General features: G+C 27.7%; 1 protein-coding gene across 2 annotated transcripts; it reads right to left on the bottom strand.

Annotated features, from left to right (window-relative positions):
• Window positions 1-11,542: 11,542 nt before the first annotated feature.
• Window positions 11,543-22,554, bottom strand: LOC100200686 (STE20-related kinase adapter protein alpha). Of its 2 annotated transcripts, none has more exons than XM_065810415.1 (11): window positions 22,405-22,554; window positions 18,397-18,527; window positions 18,193-18,301; window positions 15,405-15,528; window positions 15,120-15,282; window positions 14,862-14,966; window positions 14,565-14,744; window positions 12,578-12,615; window positions 12,403-12,445; window positions 11,797-11,887; window positions 11,543-11,671 (listed from the first exon to the last, which is right to left on the bottom strand). In XM_065810415.1, the coding sequence occupies exons 1-11, from the start codon at window positions 22,475-22,477 to the stop codon at window positions 11,607-11,609; spliced, it is 1,122 nt and encodes a 373-aa protein (XP_065666487.1). In that variant the 5' UTR covers window positions 22,478-22,554; the 3' UTR covers window positions 11,543-11,606. The 2 variants fall into 2 exon arrangements, with proteins under 2 accessions (XP_065666487.1, XP_065666488.1); XM_065810416.1 differs by having other exon boundaries at window positions 18,193-18,282; window positions 22,405-22,530.
• Between the last annotated feature and the right edge of the window lie 308 nt (window positions 22,555-22,862).

Below are 22,862 nucleotides of genomic sequence, written 5' to 3'. Positions count from 1 at the left end.
AAGCAATTGCTTCCTTTGAATATAAGTCAGCCATGGTAATAATAGTCAATAAGTTTCAATACTTTTTGAATAGAAGATTATCTTTGGAGAGGACATTGTTTTTGTACATCATGGCAGCTTTAAAACTTGTTTTCGAAGAATCAATAAGCACCAATTACTAAGTAACGTCAAAAAAAAATCTTTTTAATTACAATTGAAAAGATTTTCTTTTGTTTTTGAAATGTATGATTTTATAAATTATGCGAATTATAAGAATCATAAAAGTACATACTTAATCTATTTCTGGATTGTGTTTTGATTCAATTATCACTAAATATTAATGAGATATTAGATTACCTTTTGGACAAAATAAACAAACGTTATACTTGTACTAATAAAATAAAGCTATGTTTAAAGTAAGAAAAAAAAACTCTAAGGTATAAAGTTATAAGGAATTCATGTCTTTTATTAATATAAAGTTTTACGTAGCAACCTTTAAATCATAAATTTATTGTGCTTAATATCCTCTGTTGTCATATTTATACATACATGATTAAAACATGTATAAAACTAATTTTTTACATTCGTTTAGTTCCATGAAATGTTTCGTATATATATAAATTCATGATATTCTTATTACAGAGGTATGACTTTGTTAATACTCTTAATAAATCAACTAAAACAGGGTGTCTGCCAATTATTAAAGATGATTACCCCAATCCTCTAACTGTTTTCCCTGATTTAATGTTAATTTACCTAAACTTAACTTCACAAAAATTAGACCTAGATTTGTTTAGATCTCTTCAATTGCAAAAATAAAAACAATAATACAACCCATATTAAACGTATCGAGAGAAGTTCATAAAATTATCTGCCAAATAAAATTTTATACAATGTGTACCATATACAACTTACTTAGGGTGATTCACCTAAAAAAAAAGCTACAAAATTTTAAAAAAATCTTTTTTTATTTCTTTTTAATGGTTTTTGAACACAATTTATTCAGCTTTCTTATTGTAAAAAAAATGTTTTAAATGTACTTTAGTTTTTTTGTTATTAAATAAAATAATTTAAAAACGCATAGCAACGTGCTAACAACCAAAAATTTGTTTATATCATCCTATCTTTAACTCATTAAAATGATATTTTTGGAAAAATGAATATTTTCGCATACTTTGCTTTATATGTTATGGAAATTATGAACACTTTTAGTCATGTCTTCAAGTAGCAAAAGCACATTTTTAACGTAAAAAATAAGGCTTAAAAAAGATGTACTTTGAGTTGCTTCGAGTTTTATCTCAACTTAGTATATATTTTTTTATAAAATTATATGCATGGAATATGAAGATTGTGAAACTTTCTAACGAAGTTTTACACGTTTAGAAAAGAAAAAGTTTAATGAAATCAATTCACAAAAGCAAAAAAGAATGTTGTGTGGTGGAACTTAATTTTATCAAAGTAAGTTTTTTATAGATGGACCACCTTAAGTAAGTTTGATAAAGAGCCAATTTCCTTGATTTCTCCAAAAGTTAACCTAATTTTCCCTGATTTTTTTGCAGAAATCTTTTTTTTTTTTTTTTTTTTTTTGTTCTCTATTACAATATTTATGATACAGATACAAAAATATATATAAAAAAAGAAAAGTTAACAAGCCAAGATATCGTTAAGAAATAACTAATAAAAATAAATATAAAGAACACGGAAACTCAAAGAAGACCATCAGGTCTTGTCACAGAGAAACCGCTATTGAAAGTATAAGAACGTTTGTTTTTTTTTTTATTTATTTTTTAATGGATATTTCCTTTTGTTAAGGTGTTTACGGCTTGCATCAATCAAATTACTATGTCTTCCGTACAGCTGACTCATGCGAACAATGATGTCCATAATTTACTAGATAAATCACTTGCGCACACTGAATCTAATTTGCCGAAAATAATCACTGAATCTTAATTTTCGCTATATATTATTCATTATATATCACTGAATATAATCAATATAGTTTAATTTCATTTCCAGACTGAATATAATGCATTTCCAGATTGTTCAAAAAGTTGTGCAAAAGAACCTAGATAGCCCCATTCGATGGTTATCGCTGTGTGTTAAGCCAAATTACCAAATTTCCGTTTACGCTTCTGACAACAAAAAACACCAAGCCACTGCCAAATTAACGTTTACGCTTCTAAAGCCAAAAACGCCAAACCACTACTTAATGATGGTTCACCTCCAAATAAAAGTATATAAAGTTCGTAATATAATATTATAAATTAAAATAAAAATAAACATACAATATTACAATTGAAGAGTTCTAAAACTTAAAAACTAAAACATGTTAAATAATTCACTAAAATTAAACATGTTAAACGATTGCTTGTTGATAAAAAAACAAACACAAATAAATAAATAAAAAAGAATAAATATTAAATATATACATATACTAATATAGATAAGGGATTTTCAAAAATTTAAAAGTAGATTTGTATATTTTCAGTTGAAAAAATCAGTTTTTTAAGATTTTGTTTAAAAGAATCAAAATTACATTCTTGAGAAAAATCTTTAGAAGTATTTAGAACTATACTATTCCATAAAAATGGTCTGCGAAATGAAATAAAAAATTTTCCGAAATTGGTTTGAGAAAATGGTTGTCGAATTAAATTATCGTTCCCTAAAATATATTTACTTCTATCTCTTTGTAAATACAAGTTACGAAAAGAAACGGGTGATAGGTGGGTCTTGCATTTATACATAAAACAAAGAATATTAAAAACATTTTTTAGATTGCGGTTCTGTAGTAAACGGACGTGCTTTTGCTATGAAAGAAATAAAATAATAAAATTGATATTGCAAGTTTTATTTATTTATTTATTTTTCAAATCTTGTCAATAATGAGTTCAAAACTTAACATTGAAGTCTCAATAAAATTAGTTCGTGAAATATTTCAAGAAATGTTCCAAATACAACAAAAAGATATTTTAGCGTTAATAAGTACAAATTTAAAACTGGCTAACGATCGAATTGATGGATTGCTAAAAGAAATTAATACATTAATAAATTCTTGTGAAGTTTTAAAAAAGGAAAACGAAAACCGAAATACCGATTTTACAAAAACAAACAAGCAGATGATAAAGTATGAAAAAATACAAAAAGACATTGAAGAAAGTCTAACGTTCTATCAGGATTGCCATGATAAAAAAGTCAGCGATTTGGAAAAAAAATTGATAAATGATAAAGAAGTCAGTGATGTGGAAAAAAAAATATGGTCGAATGCAACCATAGGGGAGAATGAAAAAAATAGATTTAGACAATTAGAAGATCGTCTAAGGAGAAACAAAATCGTCTAAGGAGTCAAAGAAAATGATAACGAAAACTGGGATGATACGGAAGTAAAAATAATAAACCTTCTTGAAAATAACCTCAATGTAAACGATGTAATCATAGAAAGAGCGTACAGAACTGGTATTATCAATATTAAAAAGCCTAGAACAATTGTAATTAAGTTACTAAATTATAAAGACAAAGCAAAGATATTAAAAAACGCCAGCAAACTAAAAGGTTCTGGAATTTATATTAACGAGGATTTTTCGCTAGAAACTACTATATAATAAGAAAGAAACTTCTTGAAGAAAGCAAAACGCATAGGATAAACGGTAAATATTCTGTTGTTATATATGATACGCTCATTGTTAAAGAATTTCGAAAAAAAAAATCATGTTAAATGATTTTTTTTTTTTTTTTCAGTTAAATTTATATTGATTTATTTTTTATTTAAAATGGCTGATAATATTGTTTTATCAAACATAAATTTTAATTCACAGAAAAAGCCAATAATTTTAAACAACTATTCGGATCCCGATTATAATTTTTTTAACGATAGTCAAGTAATTAAAAATACTAGTCCGATATACTATAACCAAATTCAAAAAATATTGATAAAGGAATGGAAGATAATTCGTTTTCAATGCTTCACATTAATATTAGAAGTATTCAAAAAAAAAATTTGAGTCATTGAAACAATTTTTACATAAAATTGACATTAGATTTCAGGTAATTTGTCTCAGCGAGACATGGTGTAACGATGTAAGCATTGAAAACAATTCCAATTTTCAATTACCTAATTATAAATTAATTCATCAAGTTAGAGCATCAAATAAGGAAGGTGGAGTTTTGTGTATATACATAAAAAATTCAATTTTATTCAAAAGGAAACCACAGTTAAGTTCAACCACTAATGATTATGAATCTTTATGTGTTGAAATTATTAATAAAACTTCAAGAAATATCGTCATCCATGCTTTATATAGACCGCCCTCAGGAAGTATTAAGGCATTTGAAAATCACATTAAAAGTATAATAAAAAAAAAATCATCTTTAAATAAATCGGTTTATATTGTTGGTGACATTAATCTTAATATATTAGAATACGACAAAAATAAAAACATTAAGAACTTCTTTAACACAATTTTCAAAATAGTTATATTCCCCTAATCAATAAACCAACGCGAGTAACTAGAGAAAGTGCAACATCTTTAGATCAAATTATTACAAATGATTTCGTAAATATCAAAATAAGGACAGGTATATTTAAATCTGACATTTCTGATCACTTCCCTATTTTTAATCTATCGCAAAAATGCATCGACTATGATGCTCTTAGTGATAGAAAAAAATTAATTACGACACGGTTAGTAAACAACGCTTCCATCAAAAATTATAACTCTGGCCATTCCACCGATCATGCAATCATTCACCTTGTTCAGGACATATTTAAATCGTTTGATGAAGGCAAGTACACCCTTGGTCTTTTTATCGATTTAAGTAAAGCTTTCGATACAGTTAATCATCAAATCCTTCTATCGAAACTCAAAAGTTATGGTATAAAAAATACTAACTTGTCCTGGTTTGAGAGTTATTTGACTAATAGGAAGCAGTATATAGTTTATGATGAAGGAAAAACTAATTATGAGACAATTACATGTGGTGTTCCTCAAGGATCAATTTTAGGGCCACTTCTATTTCTTGTTTATATAAACGATTTAAATAAATTTTCTAACATTTTAAATACAATTTTATTTGCAGATGATACCAGCTTGTTTTATTCCAATAAAGATATCAATATATTATTCCAAACATTAAACAAAGAACTAGACAAACTAACCCAATGGTTTAAATCAAACAAGTTATCTTTAAATATTACTAAAACAAAATACACTTTATTTCATCGCCTACATAAAAAATCAGATATTCCCTAAGAACTTCCGGACCTTTTTATTGACAATCAATTAATAAAGAGAGAGCAATCAATAAAGTTTTAAGGCGTGTTTCTAGACGAAAATGTAACCTGGAGGGAACATATAGGTGTAGTTGAAGATAAAATATCAAAAAATTTAGGTATAATGTACAAAGCAAAGCAGTTATTACATCGATCTTGTTTAAAAAACATTTACTTTTCTTTTGTTCATTGCTACTTAAGTTATGCGAACATTGCTTGGTGTAGCACTAACGCGACGAAAATAAAAAAATTGCTTAGCAAACAAAAACAGGCTATAAGGATAATTTCAAACGTAGATCGCTTCTCACACACACAAACACTATTTAATGAACTCAATATCCTAAATGTGTATAAACTAAAGCTCTATCAAGTTCTTATTTTCATGTTCAAACTTGATAAAAATATATTATTAATCTTATTTTATTCAATTTTTGAAAAAATAAATCACATATACCCTACTAGATTTTCAAAATACAACTACATTCAATCCAAAACTTATTATTCCGCTACTAAATTCTCTATTGTAAACCGAGGACCAAAGTTGTATAGCATAATATTAAATAATGAAATGAAAACTAATTATTCTATAAACCAATTCAAAACAAAACTTAAACAATTACTTATGTTAACTGAAAATGAATTAAATTTTTTCTAATAAAACTTCTTTATATTAGAAATCAATAATTAATAGTTAATTAATTAATTACTTTAGATTATTAATACATAACTAATCTATAATTGTACATATATTTTTATCATTTTAAATGATAATCTTCTTTTTGAGAAATTTATTTTTTATTTTTGCGTTATTTATTAATCTTTTACTTTTATTTGTTTTTACTTACTGTTTATTTGTTTTTACTTAATTGGCAATGAAAAGTATTATAAATATAATTAAATAAGTTAAACTATTAAATGCTCTACCAATAAAATGTTTTTATATAAAATCATATCTTCTTATTTTTCAAACCAATTCTTAAATGTTATTTTTGTCATTTAATATTTTAATAAATTTTGTTTCTTTTATTTTACAAAGCAATTGTTATATCTTATTTTTTGAAAAACTATAAATTTTAATATATGCGATATATTTAAATTTTCTTTTATAATATATATCAGAGATATATACATTGAAACTATATTTTATTGTCAAACTATATTTTGTCTAGTAATGACGCATTTTTTGGGGCTTAATGATAAGACTAAATTTGTCTTCTTCTAGCCTCGGTCATGTAATTATTTTTTTTATAAGTTACGACTGTAAATTTTTTTTTTATCGGCAAAAGTTTTAATAAAAAATAAAAATAAAAATTTAACTCATATATATTAAATGCTTTCATATCATATAAAAGAAGCTTGGCGTGAGCAAAACAGTCCTTGAAATTTATAAGGTGTGCTACATGCTTCTGTTGCCGATAGAGAGGTTTAAGTTTACTTTTATAAGTGCTACCCCAAGCAATATTTGCGTAGTTAACATGGCAATGAATTAGCGAATAATATAATTGAATTAAGGTATGTTTATCAAGAACGTTTCTTATTTTGTATAAAATGCCTATACTTTTTGAAATTTTATTGCATCGATATATACACCGAAAAATCTTGTCACTAGAACTATTTAATAATTATGTTATCGATAAAAGGAAAAGGTAAGTTTCTAGGCAGCTGGTGCTTTTTACTATAAGGATGAAAAAGAATCCATTTAGTTTTATCAACATTTAATGATAGTTTGTTTAATCTAAACCATTCAGAAAATTTGACTAGTTCAATGTTCGTGTTGCTAAAAAGCGTAAAAATGTTGTTATGAGAAAGAAATAAATTAGAATCATCAGCAAACATAATTGTCATTAGGTTAAAAGCTTTTGGTAAATCATTAATATATATTAAAATTAGGAGGGGCCCCTAATAAGGATCCTTGAGAAACTTCACATAAAATATCTAACGAATTAGATAATACGTTATCATCCGCATAAACAAATTGTTTTCGATTATTAAGGTAACTTTTTAGCCAAATTAATATATATCCAGTAATTCCGTACCACTCCAACTTTTAAAAAGAATTTCGTGATCAATAATGTCAAAAGCTTTTGCTAAGTCAATGAAAACACCTAAAGTAAATTAAGAATTTTTAAATGAGTCAGATATATTTCTAAATTTTTAAATGAGAATTTCTAAATGAGTCAGATACATTTCTTGTAAATTGTAGAATGGCAGAGCTTGTGGAAAAATTTTAGAGCTCGTGGAAAAATTCCCTGTTTAACTGATATTGAAAAAATCTCAAAGAGTATATCTTTTTAAACATCAAATGAACTTATAATAATGTTGCCGTTAATACTATTAGGGCTTTGTTAGATTTTAACATTTTAAAGGCAATTTCAAAAAAGATATATCAAAAGAGTTCAAGTAAGAGTTTAGAGGGAAACATAAATCATTCATTAAACTGTTAGCAATAGGAATTCTTTTTGCAAGATTTGGTCCTACAGACACGAAATATTTATTAAATTCTTCCGTAATTTATCATATAAATATTCATTATTATGTTTAACTGTGTTTGGCAAAGAGTGAGATGTACATTTTTTGCTGCCAGTACTTTCTCTTATTATAAACCAAGTGCGTTTAAAATTTAATTTATATTTATCTAGTAAATTTAAATAATATTTTTTTTTGAGGCTTTCAAAAAGTTTAGCGTAATTTTTATATATAATCTTATTTTCATTTGTTTTACAAATTTTTGAAGATTTCCGCAAACCCTTTGTAATCCAAGGCGATTTAATACTTTTAGCTTTGAGATTTAAATTAACTTCAGGGAAGGGGTCATCCATAAATGAGTCAGTAAATATACGGGGGAGGGAGTGCTGGAAAGTTTGACACTAATTGACTATGGGGAGGGGGATGTTGAGGGCAAAATGATGTCAATTTAAAATGATTTTTTAGTTTTAATGGGTAGATTTTAACGGTATTTACATCTACTAAATGGTATAGAAATGATGTTTTGTTTGTGGGAAATTAATATTAAATGCGGGGAATTTGATATTATATTTTATTAAACTATTTATAATATAATATTTTAATATAACTTAATATAATAAGTTTCACAGAGACATTAAATTAATAACAACTACTAACGTAAAATAAAAATTACTATCGTTTTATTAATATATTACCATTAAATGGTAAAATCAAATTGATTCGCAGTCAAATTTTGACTGCGAATCAAATTTTGTTAGAAATATTAACTCTTTGTACATAAAATTCACAATCGCTATTCGCTCCCTAGCGGATTATAAAATGGTTCAAAGTAAACTCATAAAAGTAAACTCATAAATTTGTCATTTTTGAAATTAAATTGTCGTTATTTCAAATACGAAACTCTAATTGCTCTCTAGTTGATTGTAAAACGTGATGCAATGCAAACATGTAAAGTCTATTCAAAATTCGAAACTCTAATTTCTCCCTAGCGGGTTGAAGAAACTCTTTTAAAAAGCTTGCACTAACGATGAGAAAAATCATTGTTCTGATTGTGATGTAAACAATACTAATATATCAATTTTAAAATATGGATAAAACCGCATTACTAAACTTATTGATAGTCTCGAATGGAAATGCTTATCCCGATAAAAAAAGGCTCTATTCTACTCTAATTAGAGCAAGATTTCTTCCGCCACCTGTCCCTGTCAACCAAACGAGAGACGGACTCAATGCTATATATATCTCAGAAGGAGCAAAAGAATTGTTTCTTTCATCCGTCTTTATGCTCATCGCATTAAATATTGAAAGTATTCTTCCTCATACTACCAAAAGATTTCCAATTTTGCCGTATGATGCGTTTTGTCCATCAATTCAGTCTAGCCTAGCTGATAGAATCTGTAAAAAGTGCAATATCTACTTTGCCTCTCAAGCTATGTTGAAAAAGCACGCTTCTATTCATTCTTCTGCTATAAAACTAGTATACGTCTAATCAAAAGGGTCCAAACTGTTCGTATCGCTGCCAAGCGTCAGACAAAATTTTTGGCAGTCATCGCCTTGTAGAAGAGTTCGGAAACTGCTGAATGCTTAGATGAAAATGAAGTTGACGCAACGAATTTGATTGTACCTGAAGAATACGATATCCTTTTAGAGCGAGGAGAACATTCACTACCTATTGTTTCAATCGATGATCACTTCAACAACTCATGGGAAGATTATATTAAAGATATATAATACTATTTGCTTAGTTGATTATTTAATAAGATATCGACTATTATATAATATAATTTGATGAGATCTATCATATAAATGTATAATTTAGTCAGAAAAAAAATCAATGGTTTTTAAGCATTTTTATTGTTTTTTAGGATGGGGGAGGGGGAGGGAGTACACAAAAACTGACATCATATATAACGGGGGGTTGGCCAAAAATTGACAGAGTTTTACAAAGGGGGGAGGAGGAGTCGACAAATTGAGAAAAAACACTGATATTATTTATGGATGACCCCGAAATTAGTGTTGTAAATATCAGAGAGTTTTAAAAAAGGAGTTATTAACTAAGTTTGTATTATCAGAGGCTTTAATAATGCTCCAATCAATTAGAGGTAATTATTCTTTAAAAGATTCAAGATTTTTATTTGTAAAAATGCGCTTTTTGAAAACTCGTTTTTTTATTAGGAAGTAATTTATTATCTATATTTATAGAAAAGAAAATGACATCATTTTTAATTATTCCCCTTTTTTTTAGGATACGTTAAAAATGTCAGTGGTTAAAATATTATCAATTAAAAAAGCACTTGATTGAGTAATTCTTGTCATTCTTCAATCAAAGAAATTGCACCATTTTTGAAAATGCCATTATAAAACTTTTTAATGTTATTATTGACGTGCTATTGAAAACAATCTAAATTCAGATCACCCAATAAGTAGATAAATTTATTTTCGCGGTTTCTTTTTTTAACAACGTCATTACATAAAAACGAATTAAAATTTTTAATTTCACCTGAAGGATATCTTAATTCCCTGGGGCCGTATTCTCATCTCTCTTTTAAGCTTAACGGCGCTCTTGTCTGAAATTTCATTACAATATTTCTAAGTAAAGAAATGACGAAAATTTATATTAATTTGTTAAAATAAAACTTATACCAAAATAAAACATTTGTTTGAAAATTTATAATTTTAAATAAATTTTTTATTAATGTAATTTAAAAGAAATTTTTGACTAACGCTCCGTTAAGCTTAACGGAGAGATGAAAATACGGCCCCTGATCTGGCAGACACTCTGTAAAACAACCACTGTAGCTACCAAGACAGCTTTAATTTTTATTTTATTTTAGGTGCTCCAAGAAGTCCTTTCGGGCTTATCGTAGGGCACCGCGGAAGAGCATTTGAAAGGTTTTCACGTTTCCTTCCTTACCGATGTTATAAAACTTACTCAGAGGTGGTGTTGAACAATGGATCTCTAGCTTACCAATATCATAAAACTTACTCAGAGGTGGTGTTGAACCACGGACCTCTAGCTTCTGAGGCAAGCGCGCTGACCATTGCGCTACCGTAGTGTTATTTTTTAAGTTATTTTTCAGTTTAACCCTTCGTGACCCGTATGGTGGCGGTTTATAAACAATTTTGAATATTTCAAATTAACTATAGCAATTGGGGAAAACTTTAAACTTATCTTTTAAATGTGAATAATTTCTTAAGTTAATGCTTCAAACCGTTTGTTGTTTGCATTTATAGAGCGCTCAAAAATCAATTTAAAAAAATGACAAATACTGTCATAAATGAGATCCTTGATATTTTTTTCAAAGATAGTGGTAAAGATTTTTTTTGTTTGATCACCACTATAAATGCCTCATTTATTTATTATCAAAAACGATGTTTATGTATTTCTTCTTTATTTGTTTAAGGTTACATAGAGAAATTATATATTTTTGTTAATTTCAACATGATCACGTTACTAAGATAACAAAAAAAATTTTTAATTTTCTGAAAGCCAATTTTTTGACAAAAAAAAAACAAGGTCTTATTTGTAAAATTCTGACTAGTAGTTTTTATTTTATACTCTTTTAATTGATCACGATACTAGATCGTTATTTTACGCGCAGTCATATAGCTGTTTTTTTATCTCAGTCGCGAAAGTGTTAACTAAATAATACTATAATTTGAAAAAAACAAACAAAACAACTAATGAAACAAGACAGACGGCCAAAGACACAACTAAACGTACATTGCTATAGTGGGTTAATTTTTTTTAATAAGAACTCTTTTTAAGAGAATATTTTTTATTTCTAAATATTTAAAGTGTATATTTAACAACACAATGAAAAAAGGGGATAAGAATGTGATTTTTAATTTCACATGTATCTACAAAAAATATACAGTATTATATAAACAAAAACTAGCGGGGAAACAACCAGGCTTCGTTGGATACGATAGTAGGAGAATTACTTTCTAGATATGATCCTATATAATTAAACATTCGAACACAAAATTAGTAAAAAATAATCGATATTTTGCTTATAACAAGCAAAACAAAACATATTAACGCATTAAAAAAAAAAAAAAAATAACGACAAAAATAAAAATACCATCTGCAGGAATAAATTTAGTCACAGGCTTCAGAGGATTGAGCATGGTATTAAATGATGGAAAATCCTTTTCTTTTTGTTTGCGCTTTATCTTTCAATAATAATAAGAATAACATGTAAAATTGTTATTAAAATTTACTTTGAAAAACATTAACACAAATTAAACAAGGTTTTTCTTAACTACTACATTCAACTCCTAAAACTGTTTTTCTAAGAACTCTGTTTATACATGCAAACAAAAAAACAAAAATCGCGAGGCAAGGTTGCCTCCAAGCACAATCTTTAGGCTTCCATCATTAATTATGTTACGGATAAACAATTCTAACAACTGACATTCAAATGTATGCCTCATATCATCTGAACTTTGTGCAGTGATACAAAATGCCAGCTGATCCTCCGACAGAAAATCCTTTATACACGTTTGCTGCTTTATAAACAATCATTGACGGTAAGAATCACAAAATAAAAATTTTACCAAAAAATTTAAACTTAATTAAAATTTGAACTTACACTTTAAAAACATTACCTTTTTTTTCATTTTAAATTAACATGAGAATAATAAGCTTATTTAATTACTTAAATAACTTTAAATTAAAAAAAACTTACATGACGGATATACAAGCAATAATGTAACTGGTAAGCAGATGGTCTATTAAAGGAAAATTAAAATGTATAAACTTCAAATTAGTCAATGTAAGTCTTAAGTGATTTCAAATAAAAAAAGTCATGCATTTTTCAGATAATTAAAAAATGTCTAAGGTAAACGAAAAAAATAAAAAACCTTGCAGAAGGATCTAATTGAAGACAAGCATCAACTAACTAATGAAAGAAAAAGAAAAAGTGTACATTTCAAACAATATTGTTCGAATGCAAATCATAATAAATATAATTGTTTAAACAAAAAAAACTATTGCCTATAAGAGGTTTGCATTACCCTAAATTTACATAACAACTTATAAATAAATAACTCAGTTAATTTCAAGAAAATCAAGACCTGACAAGACTTTTCAAGACCAAAAATTAAGTTTTGAAATTGTTCTCTAAATTACAAGACTTCATGTGCATTTTTCTTTTAAAAATTTGGAAAGGAATTGTAATACTAAAATAATTTTTGTGACGTCACATTCGACTAACCCCCTCCCTCTCCTTGCCGCAAAACTTTGCTTCCCCTCCCTCCGCCCCCCCCCCCAAGCGTGACGTAATTTATTGATGACCCCTTAGTACAAGGTTAAATTTGTGAACTCATCTTAGAAATCTTTCAGGTTGACTAGTCTAGTCTTGATTTAAAAAAAAACAAGAAAAGTCTTTATTTCTTGCATTACTAGTTATTTTTTAAGGTTGGTCTTGATTCATTCAAGACTTTTCAAGACAAGACTGAAATGGTCTTGTCTTGGTCTTGTCTTGCTAAAATGAATTTAACAAGACTTTTTATTTCAAGACGCAGACCTTTAGTTATTTTCTATTTGCATTTCACAACTTTTTATTTAAAAACTTTCATTATATTATCTTCAAGTTATAATTGCAACAAAAAAAGAACAAGAACTAACAAAAAAAAAAACGTCTGATTTTAATATCAAACCATAAAATATTTCTTGGATCAGGTGGCTTTACTAAAAACTGATTTAAGCAAACTTTATGTTTTAACATGTTGATTAAGAATTGCCATAACTAGATTTTATATTGATATAATTAAAAAAAAAAAACAGAATTAAAAAAAAAAATTATAAAAACTACAACTTTGTCATTATAATTTGTCAGGGTAGTTAATCAAGTCTTTAGTGTGTCATCAACGCTAGCTTTTGTACAATCTTGATATTTATTTCAGGTAACACCTAATCTTTGTTTCTAGTTGGAACTAGCACTTGTTTAAGAACTGCCTAAAAATCCGTAATAGGATAAGTTTTTAGCAAATTTGCTAATTGTCTAACTATTTTCTTTCGTACTTGTAGCTAGTCAGTAATTGGTTTAGCATAGTGTAACAAGACCAAATAAGTTTAAAACAAACATTTACAATTTCTGTGATGTTGCTAAAACAACAGGAACAACCAATTAATTATACACTTGTTGAGGTACACTTCTTGGTTGATGATTATTTCACTGGTCTAACAAGAATTTTACTAACATCTTTTATAAAAAATCATTTTTTAATGTTATATACCTCTCCAAGGCCACTACAGACTTAAAGGACAATACAGACTGACGAGGCCACTTCAGACTTGGAAGCTTTGCTTGCAAGGAAGTTTACGGCAAAAGCTTTTACAAAAGTTTACGGCTTGTTATTTTACCTTTAGGTAAAATAACAAGCCAAACAAAAACCTTATATTATTTTGTTGTTATGTTTGACATTGAGCGCCATAGTCTAGTCATTTGAACAATAAATCATTACCAGTTAGGAGTAAATTGCTTTATGTGAAGTAGCTCATCATCAACAAAAAGAATTTTTCATAATTATCCCACTTATCCACAATATATAATTATTCCTTTTTGTCTTTTAAGTGGTTTTTCTGATTCTCAGGATCGGCCAATTTTTATTTGACATAGATTAAAACATTGTCTCAACATAGTGCCAATTTTTAATTGACATACATTAAAATTATTGTCAACTTTGCTTAAAATTTTAGGCACCTTAAACAATTCGTATAAAAACTTAAAAACTATCTGACTCTACAATAAAGTTTTCTCTATTGTGGATCTAAATTTTGAAGAAGTAACAAAAATATTTCAACCTGTTATAAATGTTTGAAAAAAAATTTAAGAAAATAAAATACTTGATGTAACTGTTTTATTCGCTTGTGCTTTTGCAAGATTGGGACAGCTGTTGTGTATTCAGTGTCATTTTCAAATCCATCTAATGAAGATTGTGAAATCACAATATCTGATTGTGAATCTAAGCTTTTAGAGTAATCTGGAAATTGGGGCACAACACCACATAGTTTTTGAAGTAAAATCTTAAAAAATACAAATTGGAAAAGAACTAAAAATAATTTAAAAAAAAGGATAAAATTTTTTTTCGCTTTTAAAAATATAAATGTATAAACTCTTATCATTATTTAAATACTATATACCTCAGTTGGTTTCATGCCATGAAATGGAACTGTGCCAGACACAAGTTCAAAAATTGTGATACCAAGGCTATAAATATCTGTTAAGTAAGTATAGCCTTTAACATTCTATAAATACATATTAAATTTGCATTATGAAAAAATAATAGTAAAGAATATTAAATAATAGTAAAATATTAAATAAAATAATAGCAATTAGCATAAATGTTGTAACTTGTAGTTATAAGTTTTTTAAGCCTAACATAAGTATAATCAAAAAACCTGCTGTAATATTTCTGGAGAAACCCAAGGAAGCATTTGGACTGCATGTTTAGGATAATCGTGAGCTATTTGATTTTCTTTAGGTAGTAAAATACTATATGAAAGACCTGATAAACAAACATTCCCACAAGAATTAAGAAGCATATGGCTTGCTTTTACAGCTCTAAAAAAGTATAAAATTTGAAAATAACTTGCAAAAACGCCCATAAATTTTTATAATCCTAAATCACAGGATAGACTTTATTATAACTATATAAAGAGTAACCATTTTTGTTTTATAATTACCTGTGTATTATACCAAAATCATGAAGATATTCTAATGCAAGAATAGTTGAGCGAATAACCACAGCCACAAGTTGTATAGGTAGACCATGGCGAAATTCTGATGATATTAAATCATAACAAGAACCTAAAATATTTTTTAGTATTAGGGAATTGTATTAACACTTTACTAACTTAAATCCATATAAAAATCAACATAAAATTAAAAAATTATTTATTTAAATAACTATCATTTTTTATATTATTAAAAAGACACTATTAGTAAATGGTGTTAATATACTATAAAAACAACATATTCTTTTTTATTTATTAAAAAAATACTTACCAATATAAAATCTTAAAAATAAAATCAAAACAATATCTTAAAAACAAATAAAGCTAAATATGTATAAAATAAAATATCTGTATATAGTAGGGATTTGACTATATTTAAAAGATTACACATTATTAATCGTGGAGCAAAAATCCAGAAAATGCCATAAGTGTCAACTCCTAAAGAAGGACACACCCTGAGTCACTTAATGGCATGGTGGGAGTCATATATCACCAAAAATACTTTACTCCTTAAGTATATCAAGTTGGGTCTTAAAAGAAGCAAAATTTCATAGAAAGTCGAAAAATTAGATTAAAATAATTATCAAATCGTGTTAAAATTTTTGTACAAAAATTCACAATTTTAAACAGCAATTGAAAAAAGCCATTTTTTTGAGATAATGATGTTTAAATAATTTTGGTGATACATGGCACCTATCATACTGTTAGGTGTCTCGGGGTTCGACCTCCTTTAGGATTTGTCACTTTTATGGTATTTTCTGTTTATTTATTTTCTCCTTTTATGGATGGATAAAGCATGGGGAATAAAAAGTAAAAATAAAATATTTTTAGTCATATCTAACTATCTTTATACATCTGACTCTATAGCTAATCATAACTGAAACTATCTTTATACATCTGACTCTATAGCTAATCATAACTGAAACTATCTTTATACATCTGACTCTATAGCTAATCATAACTGAAACTATCTTTATACATCTGACTCTGTAGCTAATCATAACTGAAACTATCTTTATACATCTGACTCTATAGCTAATCATAACTGAAACTATCTTTATACATCTGACTCTATAGCTAATCATAACTGAAACTATCTTTATACATCTGACTCTATAGCTAATCATAACTGAAACTATCTTTATACATCTGACTCTATAGCTAATCATAACTGAAACTATCTTTATACATCTGACTCTATAGCTAATCATAACTGAAACTATCTTTATACATCTGACTCTATAGCTAATCATAACTGAAACTATCTTTATACATCTGACTCTATAGCTAATCATAACTGAAACTATCTTTATACATCTGACTCTATAGCTAATCATAACTAAAACTATCTTTATACATCTGACTCTATAGCTAATCATAACTGAAACTATCTTTATACATCTGACTCTATAGCTAATCATAACTGAAACTATCTTTATACATCTGACTCTATAGCTAATCATAACTGAAACTATCTTTATACATCTGACTCTATAGCTAATCATAACTGAAACTATCTTTATACATCTGACTCTGTAGCTAATCATAACTGAAACTATCTTTATACATCTGACTCTATAGCTAATCATAACTGAAACTATCTTTATACATCTGACTCTATAGCTAATCATAACTGAAACTATCTTTATACATCTGACTCTATAGCTAATCATAACTGAAACTATCTTTATACATCTGACTCTATAGCTAATCATAACTGAAACTATCTTTATACATCTGACTCTATAGCTAATCATAACTGAAACTATCTTTATACATCTGACTCTATAGCTAATCATAACTGAAACTATCTTTATACATCTGACTCTATAGCTAATCATAACTGAAACTATCTTTATACATCTGACTCTATAGCTAATCATAACTAAAACTATCTTTATACATCTGACTCTATAGCTAATCATAACTGAAACTATCTTTATACATCTGACTCTATAGCTAATCATAACTGAAACTATCTTTATACATCTGACTCTATAGCTAATCATAACTGAAACTATCTTTATACATCTGACTCTATAGCTAATCATAACTGAAACTATCTTTATACATCTGACTCTATAGCTAATCATAACTGAAACTATCTTTATACATCTGACTCTATAGCTAATCATAACTAAAACTATCTTTATACATCTGACTCTATAGCTAATCATAACTAAAACTATCTTTATACATCTGACTCTATAGCTAATCATAACTAAAAAATAAAACAAAAACATAACTTGCAAAAATATCTTAAATATACTTAAGCAAACTATTTCTATTTCAGAAAACATAAATGTTTTTATATAAAATTTATTGACAAACCTATATACTTAAAGGTATTAAAATGATTTTTAAAAAAGTGTTTTTTTAACAATAAAATATTTGCTTTTCTTCCAAATAAATATTATTTTTTGAAACCTTTAAAAAGATGCTTTTTTGACACCCAGGTTGACGTAATTTTTAAAAGTTTTTAATATATAAAACTAAAACTTTATTTTTAATAAAAATTTTATTTTGTTTAGATACAGTATCTACTAGATACAATATCATACTATGATGCTCATATTTTTTTATCTTATTCAATATCAGTGATGATTATCTTTTCTTCTGTATCAATTATTTTAATAATAATAACAATAATAATAATAATAATAATAATGGTGGTCTTTATTATATACCTTTATTAAAAACAATCACCAAACTTTATAACGTTTTCCAAAACACATACCATAGTTGTATAATGGAAAAAAGGTAAATATGTATTCATCTTTGACAAATGAGTGATAAAATGATAAAACACCAGGACAGTCAACCATTTCTGAAAGGTGTAATTCTTTCTAAAATTATTGAAGGTAAAACAAAACAAAACAAAAAAAAAAAAAAAATTTTATCAGAAGCTCGTGGTAAAGGTTATTTAAGAACAAATATATACCTGCAGTTCCTCTAGAGCCTCATTTGACAGCCTTTCAATCTTTGTTTTACGCATTACTTGCAAATTTTTATCATAGGTATCATTTTTAGGTTTGGCAAAATATAACTCTGATAAACCAAAGGTTCCATTTCCTAAAATAAAGAAAATGTTGATAATAGTTTTTAAATCACATAAGGGATTATCCATAAATAAGGTCATGCAACTTTTGTCCATTTTAGACCCTCTTGCCCCTCATTACAACATCGTAACTCTTTAGTAACAAGTTCCGTATAAGTTATCAAACCCCTGACACCTCCCCTTAAGTGTGATGTAATTTATGGACAATCCCTGAGCATAACACTACAAATAAAGTAAAATAAAAATCATCAGAAAATTTTTGTACTAGCATTCTGGTTTTTACATGGACACAACTTTAACAAACTTTGAAAAATATTTAGCGAAAAAGTTAAAAAGCAGTAAAAAATTTTCAACAATAATTTAAATCAGATTAATGAACAAAGTTCTAAAAAACTATTAGAATGAATTTATATTTAGCCATTTTAGTATTTAAAACAAAACCTTATTAAGATCTATTTTTTACACAATAAAGGTTTTTTATTTTCAAAATATTGATGTAAGCCATTGGAGGTGGAGTTATTAACAAGGCCAAAAGTAGCAAGGCCAAGACCAAGGCCAAAAGTTACAAGGCCAAGAGCTTTAAGGTCAAGGCTATAGGGTTTCCAAAAAACCGCATTTATAAAAATTTGCGGTTTCGGTTTTAATTTTAAAAAAATCCGCGGTTAACTGTGGTTTTCAGTTTTTAATGTTAAATAACAAAACTTATGTAAGTTTATCTTGCATTGTTTATTAAAAAAGTTTTTTAAACTAAGTGTTCTAACATGTTTATATTTTGAAATAAAACTTATGATTTATTTTTATTGTAAAAAAATTTTAAGAAAACTAAATATTTTAACAATTCATCAGATAATCGTGATCTGATTTTTGTGCAGAAACTAGTGCAGCTCGAAAAAAATGCTTTGACATCTGTTGATGTGGGCTTTATAGAGAGAATTGCATTTTTTTCAAGATTTTCTGTTCTTTTGCCTGTATTTCGGTACAACAAAAACTCTTGCTCAAGTCATTTGAATTGATCAGTAGATTTAGGCAAGTGTGTGATGCTATCTTTATTGAGAAATGTGTTTAATTCATCTTTAAGAGAAACAGGTAAACTTTCTGATGTTGTACATGGTGCTTCAGCTAGTAGTGGTTCCTCATCATTATATGCCTTCAACATCTCTTGAATTTAGAATTTTATGCCGGACAGCAAATTTCCAAACTAACAACATGATTTATCTGGAAGATAAATATTTTCAAGTAATTAAATAATTGTTAGAAACATTATTGTAAACTATTTTATTACATAACTATACATTAATATTTTGTTGAACAAAAATATGCACTAAAAATATCCTTATGTTCTATTAATAAAAATCTTTAATATAAAGAATAAGCCATTCTATTTGAGTATTTGAACACAGAGCTCACTGGTTTAAATGCAAACTATATAAATCATTAACAACTACTCCATTCACTGAGAAACAGGAGCAATGGGTAACACTAGATCTTATTAAGGCGGTCAAGGCTAAATGTGCCTCTTGGACCAAATACATTAATACAGGTTGCGATACACACAAATTACTCAAAGAACCACATTGCAGCACATGCAAAAATGTTACTAAAATGGTAAAATCTGCCAGGCGCAACTACAAAAATAAACTTGCCAGAGAGTCCAAAAGCCACCCTAAACTCATAGTTAAATAACTATTTTTATTTGGTTTTGTGTTGGATTCCAATGCCAGCTTTTGAAAGTCGTACTGAAGCCATTTGTGTTGTTGATCTAGCAAGTTTTTTTATTGATATAGTACAAAAGTGTCTTAACCACCTTGAAAGAAAGTTAACCGGCTACGACAGCTTATATCCACATCACAGTCCTTTGGCAAACCCCTTTTGCTCATCTATAAATGCTCGTTCTACTGGCCTATCTCGCTCACATCCAATTTCATGCAAAATGATAGAAAGTATTTTTCAAACAAGTATAATGGAACACTGCATTGCTAATGGCTTAATTACACCAAAGCAGCATGGCTTTATTTGTCACAAGGATTGCGTCTCAAACCTGCTAGAAGCTCGGGAAATCATGACAGAAGCAATTCATCGCAGCCACGCACTAGACGTCATATGCAGACTTTGACTAAGGGGTCGTCCATAAAGTATGTACGCTCATAGGGGGGAGGGGAGAGGTCTTCAAAAAATGTACGAAAGCTTATGGGAGGGGGCGCCCTCAGAATTTTTTGATGTTCCAGATAAGACACTTTCACACATCGTGCAAAATCATACTTTAAGTTTGTTTATACCTATGCCTAATGAGGAGGCCTTGCAAAATATCGGGATAGCGGAGGTCTGTGAACAAAAGTCCTAAAACGCTTACCTTCCCCTACCCATATGTGAGGGCACTAATGCAGTAAAATTTTCAACTTTACTATCTAAAACTAAGTTTAAATTTATTGACAGATTTTAACTTTTGTAGAAAAATATTGTAAATTACAAAAGTTATGACCATGCAAATTTTCCGACCCCCAAAATGAGAGGGGTGTAAATTTTGCATGGTCATAACTTTTTTGTAATTTACAATACTTTTCAACAAAAATTAAAATCTGTCGATAAATTTAAATTTAGTTTTAGATGGTAAAGTTAAAAATTTTGCTACATATTTCCCTTACGTTTGGGCAGGGAAGGGAGGAGGCAAACGTTTTAGGGCTTTTTGTTCCCAGGCCTCCGCCATCCTAATTTTTTGCAAGGCCACCTCATTTGGGGTTTATTTGAGAAACGTACGTACTTTTAAGGGGGGGGGGGGGGGGGGGCAGTAGTGAAATCTCAAAATTTTCGGCGTACGTACTTTATGGACGACCCCTAACGTCTTCTTCATAATTTCTACATTATTTAAGGTGCACTCTTAGACTAGATCTCATCTTGGTTATGCAACAAGGGGTCATGAAATGCACAATAGCCAACAAACGGGATATGTTATCTACTCGAAAAGACTGTTGTTGAAAGAGACCTTGGTGGTCATTGGATGGTCTCCAATAACCTTTGTCATGTCAGACTACAAGTAGAGTCAGTCGCATCAATAGCGAATAGAATGCTAGGGCGACTCAAAATAACATTTCGCAGTTGCAGTTTTTATTTTTGGTTGCTGGATTTTAAGTCCGACATTGCTATCCTCAAGTAAGTCCAACCACGAGCAACAAAAATAATATCATCTATTAAACACCTATTCTATGAAAATTGACTCCAACAGGTCTGTTTAACAACACTTGAAGAACGCCATAAAAGAGCAGACCTTATCGAGCAATTTAAAACCACGCGTCAATTCAAATTTGTCAGCTTTTTCATCCCACAAAAACTTTCAAACAGTAAAGCCAAGTATATTTTAAAAGGGCATAATCAAAAACCAAAATGCCAGCTTGTACAAAATTGTTAAGAACGACATAACTTTTTTTCAAATAGAGTTGTTGACCAATGGAATGCGCTTTCCCAAGCCTTTTTTTTTTTTTTACATAACACATTAATTAATTATAGTTTTGATTGTAGTCTGGCCATGGTTTAATTTAAAATAATTTATACAAAAAACATAGTTTATACAAAAAAACAGTTTATTAAGTCAATCAACAGATTGGTTACCCTCTATTCAAAATTTTTAACTACAATAGTAAATCAAACATTTAATTAAGAACAATTGAAAATTTAATTAATTTAAGCTTATTTCTATCAACAATTGAAATAACTTGATTCCTTTCCTTCCTATAAACAATTACAGAAAATGTACTATGATTAAAAATTGAGTTGTGTTAATAAAAATACATATATTAAAAGGTTTTATTTCAAAAAAATAAATATATTAAAGGTTTTTAAAAATTAAGTTTAAGTAAAATTATAAACATTTTAACAAAAAATTTAAAAGCTACAAACCAATTTTGCAACCAATTTCATACATGTCTTCAAAAGATAATTTGGCATCTTTTAGTTTCGCTTGTTTAAGCATGGCTCCATTTTTTCATTTTCATTTACCTTTCATATTTTGATATTTTTTAAACTAATATGTGTGTATATATAAACATATATATATACACACACACACACATATATATATATATATATATATATATATATATATATATATATATATATATATATATATATATATATATATATATATATATATATATATATATATATATATATATATATATATATATATATATATCTGTATATATATAAATATAAATGTATATCTATCTATCTCTCTCTATATATATATATATAAATACACGCACACAGCAGTCTCGTTTGTTTGAAATTTAATGACAGCACACTAAGAAGAGTCAGCCAGATGGACACTTTTATGTTAGCCTGTGCGATTTTAAAAA

Source organism: Hydra vulgaris, chromosome 11, assembly GCF_038396675.1.
Source record: "Hydra vulgaris chromosome 11, alternate assembly HydraT2T_AEP".
NCBI lineage: Eukaryota > Metazoa > Cnidaria > Hydrozoa > Anthoathecata > Hydridae > Hydra > Hydra vulgaris.
Note: the sequence above shows the minus strand (reverse complement) of the source record. Positions and strands in the feature narration are given on the sequence as shown.